This window comes from Molossus molossus, unplaced genomic scaffold, assembly GCF_014108415.1.
Source record: "Molossus molossus isolate mMolMol1 unplaced genomic scaffold, mMolMol1.p scaffold_m16_p_8, whole genome shotgun sequence".
Taxonomy (NCBI): Eukaryota; Metazoa; Chordata; class Mammalia; order Chiroptera; family Molossidae; genus Molossus; species Molossus molossus.
In genome coordinates this window covers 36,545,090-36,564,119 of record NW_023425402.1, presented here as the reverse complement: position 1 = coordinate 36,564,119, position 19,030 = coordinate 36,545,090, and the positions used below count along the sequence as shown (strand labels likewise).

At 33.4% G+C, this 19,030-nt stretch overlaps 1 protein-coding gene across 1 annotated transcript in view; it reads right to left on the bottom strand.

Annotated features, from left to right (window-relative positions):
* The window catches only part of RIMS1 (regulating synaptic membrane exocytosis 1), a 428,918-nt gene that overhangs the window by 93,390 nt on the left and 316,498 nt on the right, over positions 1-19,030 (bottom strand). The window contains exon 20 of the mRNA XM_036248759.1: positions 2,883-2,954. Within this exon, the coding sequence (XP_036104652.1) occupies positions 2,883-2,954 (72 nt within the window). The remainder of the gene's footprint in view (positions 1-2,882; positions 2,955-19,030) is intronic.

Sequence of the window (19,030 nt, the reverse complement as noted above, 5' to 3'; positions counted from 1 at the left end):
GTATAGGTTCCAGGAAAAGGAAAATCACTAACATAGTTCACTGGGTAAAAAGTCAGACTTTAACTAAGGAGTTTCCCCAAAGAAACTGAAGCACTAATATAAATAGTTAGGCACAAAAGTCGAAAGTCAGTTCTGCCTGGGGCTAATGGCAAACAATCACCATGTTTGTCAAGGTATTTTCTTACAAAGTTATTCCTCATAAGGCCAAATTTGTTTAGGCCAACAAATTACCTTCACAATTATAATCCTTACACAGCAAACTCTGCCAGAAGCCATGGCATAACTGTAGTTTGACTCCTTTGGGGAAGTTGTTAACTCCCAAAGGCTAAAAATCAGCATTCACATCATTTATACTGTGACCTGAATTCACCTATAGTAAGATGTCAACTCAAGGTATCCTCTAATGAAATGAGAACTAACACAAACTTAGAAAATCCAGACCAATTTTCTTTTGTAACTAGCTATTCAACAATTCACTTAAAAACTAAGTGTGTATGCATGGGTTGTGTTTCTCAGTGGACTGAGCATCCCATGAACTGAGAGGTCCCGGTTCAATTCCTGATCAGGGCACATGCCTGGGTTGAGGGTTTGATACCCAGTAGGGGGCATGCAGGGGGCAACCAAACAATGTTTCTTTCTTACATCAATGTTTTTATCTCTCTCCCTCTCTAAAAAAATCAATAAAAACATATATATTTTTTAATAACTAGGTATGTAATTTATACTTTAATAGAAATCAAGAAAGTGCTCTAATTATAAGCAAACAGATCTATACACCTAAAATGTTTGAGTTTTCTTTATTAAACCTATAGGCAAAGTAAGTAAAGATAAGAGTAACATGAATATGGTCCTTAAGCAGCAAACATTTGGGATTGGGAGTCAATTAAATCCTTGCTATTCTCACCGAAGGATGATTTGTGTTTATTTACAGATATTTTCAGGAAGATGCTTTATCTGGGGTTATGCAACTTCAGTTGATCTAGAATCATCAAACATTTTGTAAAATAGTCTCTTATTATGAAAAAGTAAAACAAAAAAACGTGTTCATTGATACATCCTAAATACAAAATCAAATAAGCATAAATGGAATAAAAAGAATATACAACACTAAGGAAAAATTTCAATCATGTCAAAATAATTGAAATTGTGTGTACATGAGATTGTGACATTATGGATGATGGTTGAAAATTTAAAAAAAAACTTAAGAAACTTAAGTAGTTACAGTGCTAGTAGAGAGACTGCAGTGAGCTAAGTTGACAATAAAGAATGCATAAATAGAAACACAATCAGTATTTCATCTATCTATCTATCATCTATCTATCTATCTATCTATCTATCTATCTATCTATCTATCTATCTATCTATCATCTATCTAATCTATTTAATCTATCGAAAATGCTAGGACTCTGTGCTTCATTTCCTTGCTCAAAGTCCACTTCTTTTGTAAAACTGAATTCCAAGTCAACACTTAGTTTCCCAGATCCATCTTCTATTCTAAGTTCCCTAAATAGTCAATACCCCAAAGACCATTAGCTGGGAATAATTTCCATCTCCCCTTCCCACATCCCTTGATGTGACTCATACCTACTCATTTTTCTGACCCCAACTCAGAGGTAATATCCTCTGGGAAGCCTTCCTCTTCTGTAGCTATTTTATTCCATGAACTTAGCACACAGTTGGCACATGTCTGTTAACTGAATGATTCAATGTGTTGTAGTTGCATAGATTCAATCTCAACCAATGCTATTGTGTCAGCCTCACTGGTGTCTTGCAGCTAACCTCAGAACTTCCAGTCTGCCTTCAAAAATGCTGCCAAAGTGATCTATAACTGTCAAACTCAAAACCAACCATGTGCCTCTATGTTTAAAGCCCATCATGAATAAAGCAGAAAGTACAAATCTGCAGCATGGCCCACAAGGGCATTTATAACATAACCTCTAAGGATTTCTCCAGCTTTATTTTCAGCCCTCTCTCCCATCTCCTACATCCTATTCTCCCACCTCAAACTGAAGAGGATGTTTCAAGCCTCAGTGTTTTCTCATATTGTTCCCTTTTCATGTAATACTCAACTCTTCACATCTACTTTTATATATTTGGATTTAGCTCAAGTGTCACTTGTTTATAAAATGTTTCCTAACTCATCAGCACCCCACTCCCTTCCCTGGTTCTCACTATATCTTGTGCATGTCTTTGTAACTGCTATGAAATATACTTATTTATTTAACATCCATGTCACCCTACATGCTTTCTATAATTGTTGGATTAAAAAATATATGGTAATTGGATTTTTGGTGTTTCTTACAACTATGTAAAAATATAAACAAACATTTTTTGCACCTGAAATATTTTTTAAAATTACGAAATTAAATGAATTACTACAAATGAAAGGTCAGCAATCCTTATAGTTTTACTATAAGCAAATATTTTTGGTTGTAATATACAAACAGAATCTTAGATTATCCATTTGTAAGAAGTTTTTATAAAGATGGCATTATTCAGATAACAGATACTCAAATAAAAACTATATGCATAGTTTAGGTGCTATATCCATTGTTAACATTTATATAATCTCAGAAACAAAATATGAATGTCTTAATATGTACACAGAAATAAGTATAGATTTCATTATCTTTAATAATCAGAATGATCACTAAAATAAATACATAATATTTTTCTTGCGCCCTAAGATTTAAGGGCTGCCTTCAAATCATCTTTCTCTTGTTTTTCGAATGAATTATTCCCACATAGGAGAGTTATTTACAAGAATGTCTTTCAACACCACAATGTGTGTATAAAAGCTGATCCTGTAAAGTCAGAGTGAAGGCACCCCGGAATAGATTAGAAAAACAACAGATGGCTGCACAGCACAACACCAAGCCTACCTTTCTGCATCAGGGGCAATGCCTTTCCTAGTCTGTTTTTGGATGCTAGCTCTTTCAGACTTTCTGGAGTGCCTGTGGAATGAAGTGTTAAAGAAATACAAAATATATGATGAATAAAGCTACAGTAACATCATATAATGACAAAAGCAACAGATATGAAACATGGCAACTATTTCACATAATGGTTTTGTCAGTCAGGACTTCTTAAAATGAAATAAAAACAAAAATCAGAACTGGTGCTGTGTGGAAGACACAGATTGGCCAACAGGAGACAACAAGCTGACATTCCATTAGACTAGACCAGTAACTCAACAGCAATGATTTAACAGGGCCTCCTGCTGAGCAACTGTGTCCCTCCTGATGAGTAAACAAACCCAGTGGTGAAATGTAGTGATGACACATGTGATGATGGAAATGGTTTAAGTGCTAAATGACCACAAAGCCACAAAGTGACTTCACTTTTACAAATTGAAACTTGGTGCCATGAAGATTTTTCCTTTCTTTCTTTTTCACCCCCCACAAAATTATGAAGAGAAGAAAAATGTTATAGTGAAAGGTTCGACATAAGAGAATTTTAAATGAACTATTAAAATGATCAGATGCCTTCGTAACCACGTAGCATTTTTAAAAGCCAATCACAGCACAAATCAAAGAAATAATAACGTCCTCAGTTTATTCTGTGTCCCAAAAGTACATATGTACACTGAGCATTTGGGACTTGAAATGCATTTTCTCATAGAAACAATATTTATATATAAAGCTTACCTCTCCAAGGCAGCTTACATATGTCTATTTAACCTAAAATGTGTCTATACTACAATATTTATGAAAGAAATATACAATATTGTGGTCAAGAAACTCATTTATAAAAAAAAGAGAAACCATAAAGACGTGTATTTTGATCTCAATAACTGTTTCTATAATTTATGCTTATTTTTATTTCCCAATATCCCTTCCTCCCAATGATGTTAAGGAGGCAATTGTTTGTGGTTTTCTTTAAAGATATAACTGACATATAACATTATATTAGCTTCGTTGTGAAACATAATTATTTGATATTTGTATCTATTGCAAAATAATCACCACAATAAGTCTAGTCAGCATCCATCACCACACATACTTACACTTTTTTTTTTTTCTGTGAACAGAACTTTTAGGATCTACTCTCTTCTCTTGATTCTGTTTACTTATTAATACTCAATACCTTAGTGTCCAATATATGTCACATCACGCCCTGTTAGGCACCACAGACACATATCAAAGTACAAAGTCTGCCTTCGCAGGGTGTAGAGACTTCCGGGCCCACTCATCTCTTTCAATTGGCCTTTCATTGGTAGAAGGCAAATACGCAACAACACAAAACCTCTCAAACTAGTGCTAACAACAGAAAGTAAAACAGGCAAGAAAGATCAGACATGTGTGTGGGGGGTGTGTTTGGTGGGGGCAGTTGCAGATACAATTTTGAGTAGGGTGCTCAGGGAAGGACTTCCAGAGTTGGGGACATTTAAAAAAACACATAAGGTGAGGGAGTTATAGCCATGTACGTATCTAGGGAAAAACATCCCAGGCAAAGGTAACATTAGTGAATAGGCCCAAAGTCAGTTATGTGTCTGGTATGTTCAAACAATAGTAAGGGGACAAGGAAGAAAAGTGTTAAAGTGGAGATCATATGACAAGACTTGGAAGAGAGGAGCTAGAGATATACAGAGTCTGGTACAAACTTTCTACCTTTGCCCAACAAAATAGTTTATAAGCATCTTTTATAATTTGTCTGCTTTTCTCCTACCCTTAGTAATTTCTATGAATCTTTCCAGACTCAACTGAGAGTTTACTTCCTCTGTAAAACTCTTAGCTCTTCCTCTTCTTATCTCCTAAAACTTAATGATTCATCAATTATATATTAGACTCATCAATTAATATTAGATTGATCATCACAGCAACTGACGATGCTGATGACAACAACAATGACGATATGAATAACATCTAACACTAAGATTTGCTGTATGCTACCATGATCACCGTACCTGCATTATTTCATCTAATCTCACCAGTCCAGTGAGACAGGTACTATGCCTTTATCCTTTTTTAAATAGAAGATTGAGGCTGAGAGAGGTTAAGTAATTTTCTCCAACTCACATAGTTATTACATGTCAAACCATGAAATTAACTGAGTCTATAATAATAAGAGTATCAGTGAGCACATTGCATCTGCGGCATAAACAACACTGGAACATAGCTAAAAGCATGGATGCTGGAGTCAGACTGTTGGTTGGATCTCAGCGTTGTTTCTGTCTAGCTGGGAGATTTTAGTCAAGTTACTTAAACCTCATTGTGACTGTTTTTTCCCTCTACCTGCAAAGTGGCAATAATAATAGTACCACCTGTTTGCTAATTTTATTTTATTTTATTTTTTATCCTCACCAGAGGACATTTTTGCATTTATCTTGAGATAGAGCAGAAGGGAGAGAGGGAGGAAGAGAGAGAGAGAAACATTGATGTGAGAGAGACACATCAAGTGGTCGCCACCCACATGACCCCAACTGGGACCGGGGACAAACTGCAACTGAGGTACTTGCCCTTAGCGGAAACCGAACCTGGGACTCTCTGGTCTGCGGGCCGACGCCCTAACTGCTGAGCCAAACTGGCCAGTGCCTGTTTGCTAATTTTCAATCTATCAGCATTATTTGGTATTTTTATGGTAGTATTTACTAGTTTTGTAGTATTACATAAAACAAGGATTTGTAGTAGTATTAACACTGCTTAAAACAACAAGAGGTAAATGCCATGAAAGTATTAAGTCAGATCGATGCTTTGTAACTGAACAACAAATATTCATACAAAAGTTCAAACACCATGTTTTTGTTTTTAACCTTCTTGTTAAGGATGTCTTTTTTTTTCTCTTTAAATGCCATAGAAACTTACTTTATTGAAGATTCTTCTAAAGATTTCTATAAAGGATATGTCTTTATAATTCTTCTAAACACTTGATAGAATCCTCAAATTGAGTGAAAATGATACACTTAATAGTAATAATTAAATAGAAAGCAAAAGTAGAGCGGGAAAAACCGTAATGTCTTTTCTACCCCGAATCCTAAATTATTGTTGTGGATATGCTGCATGAACACCTGCTACTTCAACTAGTCCTTCTAAAGTTACTTAGAGTCAGAAACTGTGTCTGGCTTATTACTAAAACTTTAATGTCCAGCACATAGTAGCTGATCTACAATAATTTGTTGAATGGATGGTTAAAAAAAGTAATATTTTGAGTATTATACTGGAATTTGAGAGTGTAAAAAGTTACAATAAGTAAAAAGCTAACTAGGGCTATAAAACTCGGTTTACATAAAAAATAAATTTAGAAATAAAACTGCACTGTTTACTGAGCTGCAGTCTATTATAGAACACCATAACTAAGAAATGCCTCTGGTTACTGCCTTATGCATAATGAAGTGTCAGTCACCACTGCTGGCCCAATGTATGCTTATCATGATGCAAGAGGCGGCATAGAACCGGTTTTAGAGTCTAAATTCAGTCTGATTAGACTTCATAAATCCATCAACAAGTACCTAAGTATATAGATGAGAAAAGTCCTAGCAAGTTTAAGTGACTAATTCAAGGTAATTAGTTGGTGAGGACACCACCATCATGTCCCCTTGTCCTTAGGTTCTCTGTCCACTCTGCCATCCAGTGACTTTGAATCATTTGATGTGTATTGAAAGAATCCCTGGACAGAAGTGAACAAAACAGTTACAGTGTTTCCATCATATCTTCATATTTGGGGTTTTGACATGTTTTTTGTTTTATTAAAAAATTTTTTCATTGTGGTGAAGGCCTGAGACTGGAGGGGCTGGGTGGAGGGAGACATACGGGGGTGGAGGGGAGACATCTATAAAACTGTCAACAATAAAAGTTTTTTTATCATGTTATTATTCATAAGGAATGTTTCTTTGGTTTAATATTCAAGAATCAGAAATTCTGAGTCTTCACAACCTAATAGACATATGATTGTGGCATTATGCTTCCTAGTACACAGGACACAAATCAAATTGTTTAAAAGCTCTAAGGGTACATTCAAATGTAAGGTATAACAATACTTAGATTTTATCAGTGAATGAAAGCAATAATAATAATAATAATAAAACGTGAGGGTGTTCTTAATTAAATCTAAACTTTTGAAGTTCCATTTTCGATGATTATTCTCCCTCTATTAATTTAAATGTGAATAATCATAAAATATATGAATGAAAAAAAGGTAATTGTGAACATTTATTTCTGTGTTACTTTACTTTCCTCTGCAAATACTAAATTCAACTTCAGCAAGTCTCTGAAGACATGGATAAACACAGTTTTTCTGAAGATATTACAATTCTATTAAAATACAAAATTAATACTAATAAAATAGCAATATTATTTAAGATAATTCTTATAATAAAATAAAAATATAATATGTTCTGCTTGGGGAAATAGTAATAAAAATCCACCATATGTTTTTGTTTAATTATAATTAACACTGACATAAGACTTTATCAATATATATTCTGGCTGACTACCTAGATAGCTTAATGTAGAACACAAATCTCTATCATCTTGTTTACTCATAAGTTTGGGAATAAAAAAATTAAATCTGAAGAGACACTGCCTAAATAAGAAATGATAAGATATACTTACTCTTTTGTATAATATTAGTATTTATGTATATGCCTACAGACATTAAAATAGATCTCCTAACTCATTAACTATTTATAGTATATAGGTATATTTCATTCATGCAAATAAAGGACATTTTTAAAAGCATGGATAATAAAGGTATTAGGAAGCACACAAAAATGATTAGTAATGACCTGAATTTATAAGTGTTTCTACATTGTCTCTCCATCTACATGGCAACTGCCTTGAGTTCTGGAAGTGAAAAGTGGGTGATTTCTTTATTCGAGAAATATTTTTAAAGCATGGAGAAGACTCATTCACTTTGAATAATAAAAACACTTCATACTTTTGGTCCAAGAATCTTACAGGTAAGTGGCTATTACAAAGTGACAAGTGTGGGAAATCACACAAATTTGGTTACTCACAAAAAGAAAACAATTAGAGTTACTTTAAAAAATGACACAGGAATTAACATTAAATACAGTGGGTACTTAACTTGTTCCAATAATTTAAAGTCCTGACGAACAGGGTTATTTTATCAGATATTTTCAGTATTTATTTATGTCACACATTAATAAATTGTATCCTTAAAATAATCATGTATAATGATGCAAAAGCATTCCCCATCAAAACACTGGAGTCAGTAACTTCAAGCTAATGAAGTTCTGAAATACATCTCAAAATGTACCAAACAAGAATATATTCTTTCTTTCATTTTTATTGTTGAAAGTATTATAGATGTTCTCCCTTTTTCTTTTACTCCCTCCATCCCATGACTGTACCGCACTATTTTGTGTGTCCATTGTTCATGTATATATGCATATACATTCTTGGGTTTATCTCTTCCCACCCCCTACCCACTTCCCTCTGAGATGTGTCAGTCTGTTCCCTGCTTCAATGTCTCTGGATCTATGTTGTTCAACAGTTTATTTTGTTCATTATATATGTGTTGTTCTCTGACTAGGTGACTTCACTTAGCACAATACTCTCCAGGTCCCTCCATGCAGTCTCAAAGGGTGAAAGAGCCTTCTTTTTTTTTTTTTTTCCTTTTTTTTACCACTGCATACTATTCAATTAGGTATGAATGTACCACAGCTTTTTTATCCACACATCTACTGATGGGCACTTGGGCTGTTTCCAGATCTTAGCTATCGTAAATAGTGCTGCTATGAACATAGGTGGGGTACATATTCTTTCTGATTGGTGTTTCAGGATTCTTAGAATATATTCCTAGAAATGGGATCATGGTGTCAAATGGCAGTTTCACTTTTAATTTTTTGAAACAAGAAAAGAATATATTCTATATCTTCACATCCATTAGAATGACCACTATAAAAAAATGTTAAAAGGACATGTATTTTCTTGAAAAAGCATTTACCAGAAATATTTTAAAGTTGAATTAGATGAGTATTGCAATAACAATAATTTATGTTAGCCTTTCACACATATGGGTGGTTCAGCTGTGAGCGGTAAACTCAGAACCTTGATGCTTCAGGGCATATTAAAAACACATTTTTTCTAACTTGCTATTCACAAATTCTGATTGCTCTGAAACCACAAGTAGATCTAAATTTTATTATGATTTATAAAAGTTAAGTATACACAGGTTGATAAAAGTTATTATTTATGTATTAAAATAATGCCATTTACAAAGAGCTATTTTGTCATTAGAATGATGATTCTTAAAGAAGTCTCAACATTTTTAGTGACAAAGCTTCAGGAAAATTTTTACTACATTTTAAAAGTCAGAAACATTCCCTGGAGTTACAAATTTATATATTTTTCCTCATTATTATTTTAGATATCCAAAAATTTTAAGAAAATATTCCTATATTTAGATAAAAATACTTCTATGCTAATTCAAAACAAATCTGTTGAACCACTTCAGGTGACATCAAGATTGGTTACAGGGGAAATTAAATTATGGAGAAATGATACATTGAAAATGGTATGTGTCTGTGTGTACCATGAGAAATGAGAGGCCAACTAAATGCTTTCCAACTTACTAGAAAACTCTCTCAAGCAAAAGTTTACTTGTTTTTATTATTTGTTATTTTCAAAATTATCAATAATGGCCCCAATTCAGAACATCCAAAGACTGATTATAAAATTGTCACTGATTTTAGAATCTTTGCCTAGCTACCAGTACCTAGGACAAAAGTCACCCTACTTATATGCACCATCTACAAATATGATGCCATGTTCACTTCATTGGCAAATAGGTAGAACGTTCTGCATGAGTAAATAAAGCCGACAAGAAGTGAAATGCAAGTGTTACATTTTGCCAAGTGGTTGACATGACATAGTTACCTAAGAATTTAGCATCTGTTGATGTAGTAATTTCTCTCTTGTTTTTATGGCCATATGACTTCTATAATAAAAGTTTATTGTGAATAATTCTGTTCCCTATATTAATAAATCATAGTATCAAGGCATTTAAAATATATTTTTTGGTTGAACATAGAACTTATTTACAAACAAGTCATAATAAAAAAGTAAAATATATATTCAGAATTATGTATTAAGAATTTCCTTTATAATGTTAACTAAAAGGAATATTTCTAATTCTACAATCTATCATTAAAGCTATGTATGCAATCTATGAAATAAAATAACAAAATTCATATGTCTTTAACAACTAATTTTCATCTCATGAGTGTAAGAACTAAAAGCTATTATTCGGATTTCCATTTTGCTCAAACAATGCCCAGATAACGTACGTTTATGCTCATTACAAAAACCATCATATTTAATTGCCCTGTGTTCAAAGGGTGATTATGTAAGATGAAATCCATTGACTCACTTGTTTTGGAATAAATTCAAAGGCTTTCCAGAACTGCCTTTTATTAAATCAAATTATAAGTTCCTCGACGGTGAGGGGCTTGGCTTTGGTAAATACTGTTGTGATTTTAGCCATTAGAATAGTGCAAACCATTGGGGAACAATTAAGTATTTGTTAAATGAATGAGTAGCAATGTGGATGTAAATTTTTATTTGATTTATACAATTATTTTATATTCTTATCTGAAAAGACTTTAAATTTATAATATATTTTTAGATGAAAGATCTGCCTAATTTTTCTAGTCCCAGAAAGTCTATCCTAGAAAGCAGATAGCAGCAGACAAAATTATATTTAAATCCAAAATATATACATATAAGCAATATTAAGAAGTAAATGTCTTAAAGATTAAAACATAATAAAATATCCTGAAAGCCTTAAAAAAATAGCAGTTTGTGATCTTTTCCAACATTTGTAAAATGACTTATTAATCTGTTCTAACAGTGTTTAGTGTTTCTTTCTAATTGAAATCCTGAAGATATCTTGACTATGGATACAGAACTAAGGTTACAGTTACTCTGCTCTATATACACATTCTTTTAAAAATAAAACAGAACTTGTGTGCTGGCCTGGCTAGTTGTTCTATTTCTGAGATACCATATACACTATCTACTTAATAAATATCACCAATATGTTGACTGAATTTCTGCTAACACCAAAAGAGAAGCATCTAAAACTCCAATAACCCTTTCTGACCAGTCTGGAAATGATATTTATAGATAAGAACTATATTAAAAATTACAAGCCCCACAAAACAGGAGAACCGAGTTAACTACAACCGAAAAGGACAACAAAGGGGTGAAGAATACATATTGTGCGCTTCTGGTACATCAGAATGAAGTGGATTCGAAGCAAGGGTGCTTTTTTTAAAAAAACAAAAAACAAAACTACTTTGTGGACTGACCCTACCTAGCCCTTGACAGTATTTGGTTTAAAAACACAATATTCATAAAATATATAAGAACCAGGTGTTCTACTCTAAATCAGACATTTTTAAATAAGCCCCAAAGCCTATACTTTATTAACAACAAGCTTATGTGGTAACAAAACAAGACAACTGAGATTAAATCATCAACAGATATAACAAAGAATAGGTTCTGGACAGATTTGAACATACCTTAAAGCACCTGAGAATTTTTATTTATTTACATGTAAACAAAACAATCATTAAATATATTTTTAGAAATCCAAAACTCTAAAATAAATGCTCATTCTTAAAACAGAACTCTTCCACTGGAATCAACTTTCTGTGTTTAAACTCTGCCATTACTTAAGGGCATGCTGCCCACATATCACTGATTCTGAGGTGCTTTATTAAAGGTGGATGCATTTACTGACGGAATTACAAAACATCTGCCTCTGGCTCCTGAGAGGAAGCGTGTCATGACCAACATTTCTCTTGGTTATCCTCCACCTGGTGGCCCACTAGCCTCTTGAAGCCACTTGTCTGTGAGGAGGGGTTGACTAGTACCTGTCATTCTCCGGAGACGCATGCTGGATTTGAATCCTGGGGCTAGGAGGTCGTCTCCTATCTAGGGAGGGGGACCATCTACCCCTGTTTGCCCAATGAACAAGACAGGAAAAAACAGGACATTTAGTAACTCCTAAAATAAAAGAATACATATGGAACAATAGGACTGGAAAAGTACCCCAAAAAGACAAAGTGTAGATTCTTTGCTCCATAATTTATTTTTCACTTTTACAAAGCCTTCAGAAGACAAATTGTAATAAAATATTATAAGAAAATAAGACCTGAAAACTTTTAAGTGAATAAAAAACAATTTATTTGTGAAGGTGTTTGAAATCTATTGAGTGTGATTTTGTTCTTTTAAAATGGACTTGTGTTTCAATACCTATCTATACATATACATAAATATGTTTGTAACTTTAAGTTTAAAAAGATGTATCCCTAAGAATCCGCCTTGTGTTTGAATAAAATAGGTTTAAGTAGCCACTGGTATTTATCTGATACTAGGCCTTGACATTATTGGATCAAGTGGCAAAGAGGAAGTGTGTAGATTTAATACAAAGTAGAAACAGTTTAAGTGGAAAAAATCAAAATGTTCTTTAGTCTGTAAACAATGACATGAAGAAATCATCTATGGGCATGCTAGCAGCGAAGTCTTAATACGGTCTTTTGGGGAAAACTGCAGGACTAACTACTGAAATTTTAAAATTACAAGTAAAAAACACTGATGAATAAAAATGAGAAACATAGACAAGTGCCATGCTAAAATAGCATTACCTTTCAAAATAAGTGTAATCTTTACTTGCAAAAGTAATTGTCAGTTGGTTAAACAGTTTTTTTAATTCAGCATTTATAAGAATACATTTTTTGGTGTGATTAACAGTTAAATAAGTGTTGGAAACGGTTTATTCCTTTGTTAAACTATTTTGAGATTCTATTGGTATATAACCAGAAATTAGAAGCAACTGGTCAAAAACATAAAACTGGCAATACGGGATTGAACAGGCTAAATTTGGAACATTTTGTATATCAGATATGAACGTTCTGAACAGGATAATTTCTCTGGATATTGGCTTCCTCATATGCAACAAGGCATAACTGAATGGTCTTGAAGGACTCATCTAGCTGTAAGATTTTATAATTATCCAAAGTAGACTAGTCCTAATTTTTTAAAAAGAAATCCAAAAATTTTTATGCGATTATAACTTGGCTTATTGGATGTATTAGACACTTTGGAAAAAGCAGCAAAGGGCTGCCAACATGTGACCAGGATAGCTGAGGTCCATTCTGAAAGCCCCGTGGAAGCCTGTACCTAATCCATCAGCCACAGGTAGACAGGCTCGGCATGATTCAACAGGGCTTTCAGGAAGCTGTGAAGCAAATGAAGATATTCACAGCAGAATTTGGACAGAATATAAACTGTGGCATGCGACCTTAAATGTGTTACATGTTTGTAAAATTAAAACACTTTACATTAATTTTAAATTATGCGATTATTTAAAATTACTTAAATAGTTGGTCAATCCAATATGACTGCTTAAAAGGTATCTTTTTACTTTACAGCCTTTTATTCTCCAAATATAATAAAGAAAAAACATTTCTCTAATAAGTGAAAACAATGACCACTACAGTGTTTTCTACATTACTATATTCAGTTGTGTTAAAACTTATGTGTTATTTGAAAACACAAAAATAGAGTCATATTTTTGTAAAGTAACAAATAATATTAACTCAACAGGATTATGAATAGCCTTGCTTCCTGAGGCAAAATTCCAGTCCTTGTGTTGGTTTGTTTTTTAACACAAAAGTAAAAAGTAAAAAAAAAAATGCTGTAATCATTGGCCATGCAGTGAAAGCGATGAAGGAGAAAGGTGTACACTTAGAAGCAAGCGATTGTGAAGACAAGCTATTAACAGGTAATTTTTGAAGAAATATTTAGCATAACAGATGTATATCTGTACACTCAAAGTCCTTCTGAATATGCTGATAGATATTACCAATATCAGAAATCTCTTTGCTTTTCCCTCATATATTTGATATGATGGGAGCTGGATCAATTTATACCCAATTTTCCCGCAAAGAATAGATATTACATACATCTTAATAACATACACTTGTGAGCTGCAAATAGGCTAGAATATTTTATATGTTTTTAGAATGTATGAAGCTTCCTTATGTTTTCCTTCTATCACACCAAAGAAAAGGACCAAAGTCGAAATCTTTGTCACTTGTAATTGAGCCATACACACAGCTCCAACTTTCATTTTCATCTTAGAAGCTAACACGGCAGGCTATGTTGTAGTTATTTGTCACGAGGTTGAACTAAACCAGCCTCTTCCAGATTTCTCTTTGCAAACCAACTTGCCTGTGAGTTAGATTAACAGTACTTTAATATCAGGTATTTTAAATTCATTAATTCAGGGATATCTACTTGTTAGAATCCCCTCTTTTTCACTGGGCTCAGAATAAACAAAGAATGGTTACCTTGACGTCTGTGGGACTGAATTAACAGGCTGTGAGCTCCTTGCATAAGGGAACTATAGTGTTGTGTTGTGTTTTGTTTTGACAGGTACATCAATTATGCATAGCAAAGAATAAGTAATCAATAAGGATTTATAAATATTTAAGTAGATAATAAGGAGATAAGACTCTAGGTTTTGTGGTAATACAGGTAAGAAATAATGAAAAACTTAACTAAGAAGTAAATAGTAGTCAGGGGACCCATTGACGAGATATAAAAAAATTAGAGTTGACACGCTTCAGTAAGCAATTAAATGGTTCTTATATTGTGGCATTTGCCCCTAGCACGAATATACCTGAAAACAAATGTGTATGCATTTAAGTGTGTACTTTATACACTTTGATATGTACACATCTTTCAATAGTGTATATCTCTTGGCAGAACATGGCTAAGTAGTTTCATTATCTAAAAGAGAAGTTATATGGAAATATGAATCATTCATCCCATAAATAGCACAGATAAAAATATTTGTGAATTACTATATTAGAACCTAAATCTGAACAAATGATATAACTGATTATAAAATATACATTTTTATTGTCTATTCCTATTTTTCATTTTCATCCAGGGGGTAGGTATAGGGTTAAGAAGGGTTTTATAAAAGATAGGGTACTTTGACATATATTTTTGAAGAATGAGTAGAATTTTTAAGTGGATAACAAAGGAAATGGGGCATTTAATTTTAATGGAAAGAAAACTAGGGAGACAAAAATGTCATATAAACTACTACCAGAGCTTAGGAGCAAAATGAGTGCGGGCAAGGGTGCTACGGGGACTGGAGATGGGCTGGGACATGGTCAAAGGGTGGTTCTGTTTTGGAGGTGCTCAAGAGAACTGATAGGATTCACTGACTCACTGAACGTGAAGGAGCAGCAGAAATATTTCCAGACTCTGGGGTTGGTTCCATGTCAAGACCATCAGATGTGAGAAAAATTTAGAAAGAGTTCACATTTTGCTATAAAAGGATGTAGGGGAGATAAGGAATTTGATTTAAACTTTGACATATACAGGGCCTGGCAACTATTTATAAATTTAGGCTTAATATTCAGGGGGAAGGGCTGACTTGGCCAATTACAGTGCACTGTTGTCCTTGTATGTACTGGAGTGGAAACTTTTGTTAGAAATATAACTTCAGGGACAGAATGACTGGGGCAAAAGAGAAAAACTGAGGCTGAAGCTAAGAAAACTCATAACTTTATGAGCTAGGAGAGGAAGAGATATCTGCAAAAGTAGGCTGTGTGCTAACAGAGGCATAAGAAAATCTGAGGAGGGTACTTACAAGAGGAGAGGTCAAATGGCAGGGTAGTCAATGTAAAAGGTTGCAAGATGCTGCTGGACAACTAAGGAGCCAACGTAACCTAGAGAGGAATTTCAGCACAGTGCCAGAGTGGGAAGGAGTAGCAGTCAGGCTGCAGGGTTACCAGGAGGTACGAAACGAAGGTAATAATATGGATTACCCTTGGATGAGCCTTCAGTAAAGTTATAACTTTTATGAAAAATCAAGGAAGAAAATAAAACATCTGAGAAAAGTAACTATTGTCCAGTGGCTATAAAAATCAGTGTCTGAATATTTAAGCAGTAATTTGTTTTAAAACCTGAGAAAGGTTAATACCAGACCTGTAACTTACTCCTTCCCAATCAAGGAGCAAGGGGGAATGAATGACCGCAGACAGACCTTGATAAAAATACAGGGAAAGAACAGGACCAGACATCCTTGTAAACACACAGTAATATTTGCTAGTGAAAAGATAAAGGAGTGTCCTTATTCATTAGAAGTGTTTAGACGGTCATAACTAGTCTTTCTAGATCTTTCACTATAAATAAAAACATTACTTGATTTATGGGTCATGACTGAATTGGGAAATGGGGTAATCCATAGTAATTTTGCTATTTGTGTGATCGACAGAATATAAAATGGAGGCACTCAAAAACAGAAATGGCTTCCTTTGCAAACAGTGCATCTACATGCATTACTCAAAATGCATCTGTTAACTAGGGCAAACCAGCCTAACGGGAGAAAAGGTGGATCAGATGGTTTTGGACTCTTTCAGAAAAAAAAAAATGTCAACTGTGCCTGTTGCTCCTTCACTTGGAATCGTTAGTAAAGTATGATGATGGGTATTAAGTCTGATTTGACAATTTCATCCTTTATATTAACACAAAACTTCATTTGTTTTAAAAGTTAGTGAGGACATTTCAGAAAGGGTATTAAGTTGATATAACAGTATATAAATATTCATAGAAATGGCTTAAAATCAGCAAATTGTTTAAACTTAATAGTTCACAAGGCTGTGGAAATGGGTTACTATTTTAAGAACATGAAATTAGGTTTTAAATCTATTTTCTCTAACATTTTATCCACTATGTATATATTAGGAATTGATATAAGAAGCTCTCTATTCAATCAGAAAAGTTAAGTAACTTGAAAAACTCTCTAAGCCTCCCTCTTCCTACTCTCTACATATCCTGTCTGGACTTGGGGTGCATTCCAAGGAGAAAAATGCCACCACTACTGATACTGTTATGTTCTGTTTCAAAGCTCCTTGTAGTTGTGGGCACAAAAGGGCATTTGAGGTCTCTGTCCTCCAAACCAATAAGCATCTACAACTTCTATAATTTTCTTGATGAAAACTTATCACAGTTTTTTTTTTCCTTGCCAACAAAGTGACCCCAATAAATTAAAAATCATTGATAATACCAATCCCTGCCCCCTTTTGTTTTTTAATAAAAATATTCTTTTTATTCAAATCATAAAATGAATACAGGTTTTCCATCACAATTTCTTTTTCTATCCAGTATACTCATTTAAACTTCATGATGAATGACCTGACCTGTATATTAACTTGGGTCAGATTATTTTTCTACAGGTTGTGCTGTTTTAAGGGTTTTATTATCTAAGAGATTAAATTCACCAACACATGGATTTGTGAATACTATGGCTTCAGTGTCACAAGGGAACACATGCTAGATAGCCTTTGGCGTAAGAACAGACTTGTGCTGCCACAAGCCACATGTGACTATTGTTAAAAAGGGGGAAAAACCTATTTCATTAATATTTTTTAATTGATTACGTGTTTAATATTTCAACACACTGGATTAAATAAAGTATTAAAATTAATTCAATTTTAATTTATCTCATTATGGCAAGTAGAACATTTTAAATTGCACTTGTGGCTTGCATTATATTTCTATTAGATAGCACTGGCAGAGATGGTGTTAGAAATATTACAGTGGTGTTGTAGTCAGAAGAGACCACTGACTTAAGCTATTATACCTTTGTTTTAGTGCTAACCAGAAACATATAAAGAAATAATAATAACTAAAATTTTTTTCTTGCTACTATTTATTATATTTATTTTTGGAGTTAATCTGTTACAAAAGAAAATGAAACGATTTCTATTGTGATTTTAGAAGAGTCAGTCTATAGTCATTTCAACTAAAATTCAGATGTAAAATAATACAAAATATAGATTTAATTTTTTCTATTACAAATTTTACAAACATAAAAGAATAGAAAATAAAGAGATTTCAGTGGAATCTCAGAGACACTAAAAAAAAATGGGTATGTAAACTCCTATCTATTAACCCACTGTATAAATAAACATCTCATAAATAAACTAGTAGAATCAGACCACAGAGATTGCTAAAGAAAAGCTTTAAGCAGCCTCTGAAGAAGAAGTGGGTTATATTAACAAGATTAAAATTTTCTTTCAGGATTTGTAGACTTTGCATACTGCAAATTTCCACTGGATAACTTCTAATTGAAAAGAAGTAACAATTATAAACAAGACTATCAATTATAACCAAGTTTACTGGGATAGAAAATTCCATCATAATGGAAAAATTAGCTGCTCACAATTTGGATAGTGTAAAAATCACTGAATACATTTAATTTAAAATTATAATTATTTGCTAATCATTCAAATTTTAAGCAAAATGATGTGTGTACATATGCATACATATATTGTTTATTTTTAAATATTTATTCTATTAAGAAATCAGGCAAAAGCCCTGGCCTGTTTGGCTCAGTGGTTGGAGTGTTGGCCCTCGGGCCAAAGAGTCTCAGGTTCCGTTCCCACTAGGGGCACATACCAAAAAAAAAAAAAAAAAGAAACCAGGAAATCTATGGTGAACACACCATTTTTTTGTTGTTAAAATATAATTTAATGCAAAACTTGATTTATATCAAAGAATGGTTTGGCTAAAAAGTGAATATAGATGCACAAGGGAAGTATTTTATCTAAATATAATTCTTGTTTTAGGCTTATGGAGGATTGCTGTTAAACCTATAAATATTATTTATCAGTGGGACTAATAGAAAAATGATCCTTCCCTTCAGATAACTCATTGGACCTTATCAGATTATCAGCATACTGAAGGCTCCCTGAGTAGTATGTAAATAAAACAACTAAACAGCAACAGAACAGGGAAAGAGCAGCCAGAAACAGCTACAGATTACATCACACCATTTGCCACAACATTCATGGAGATGTGTGTATGTGGGCCCTTGGGTTATCCACATCCACATCTCTCTCCACAGACATGGATAATAAGGAGGGGGAAATGTAGACAAATAGCAAAGTGAACATGAGTGAATAAACCTGTGAGACTCACATGAAACAAAACAAAGTGATTGGAAACAAAAAAAAAAAGTCACTAGTACAAATGATAGA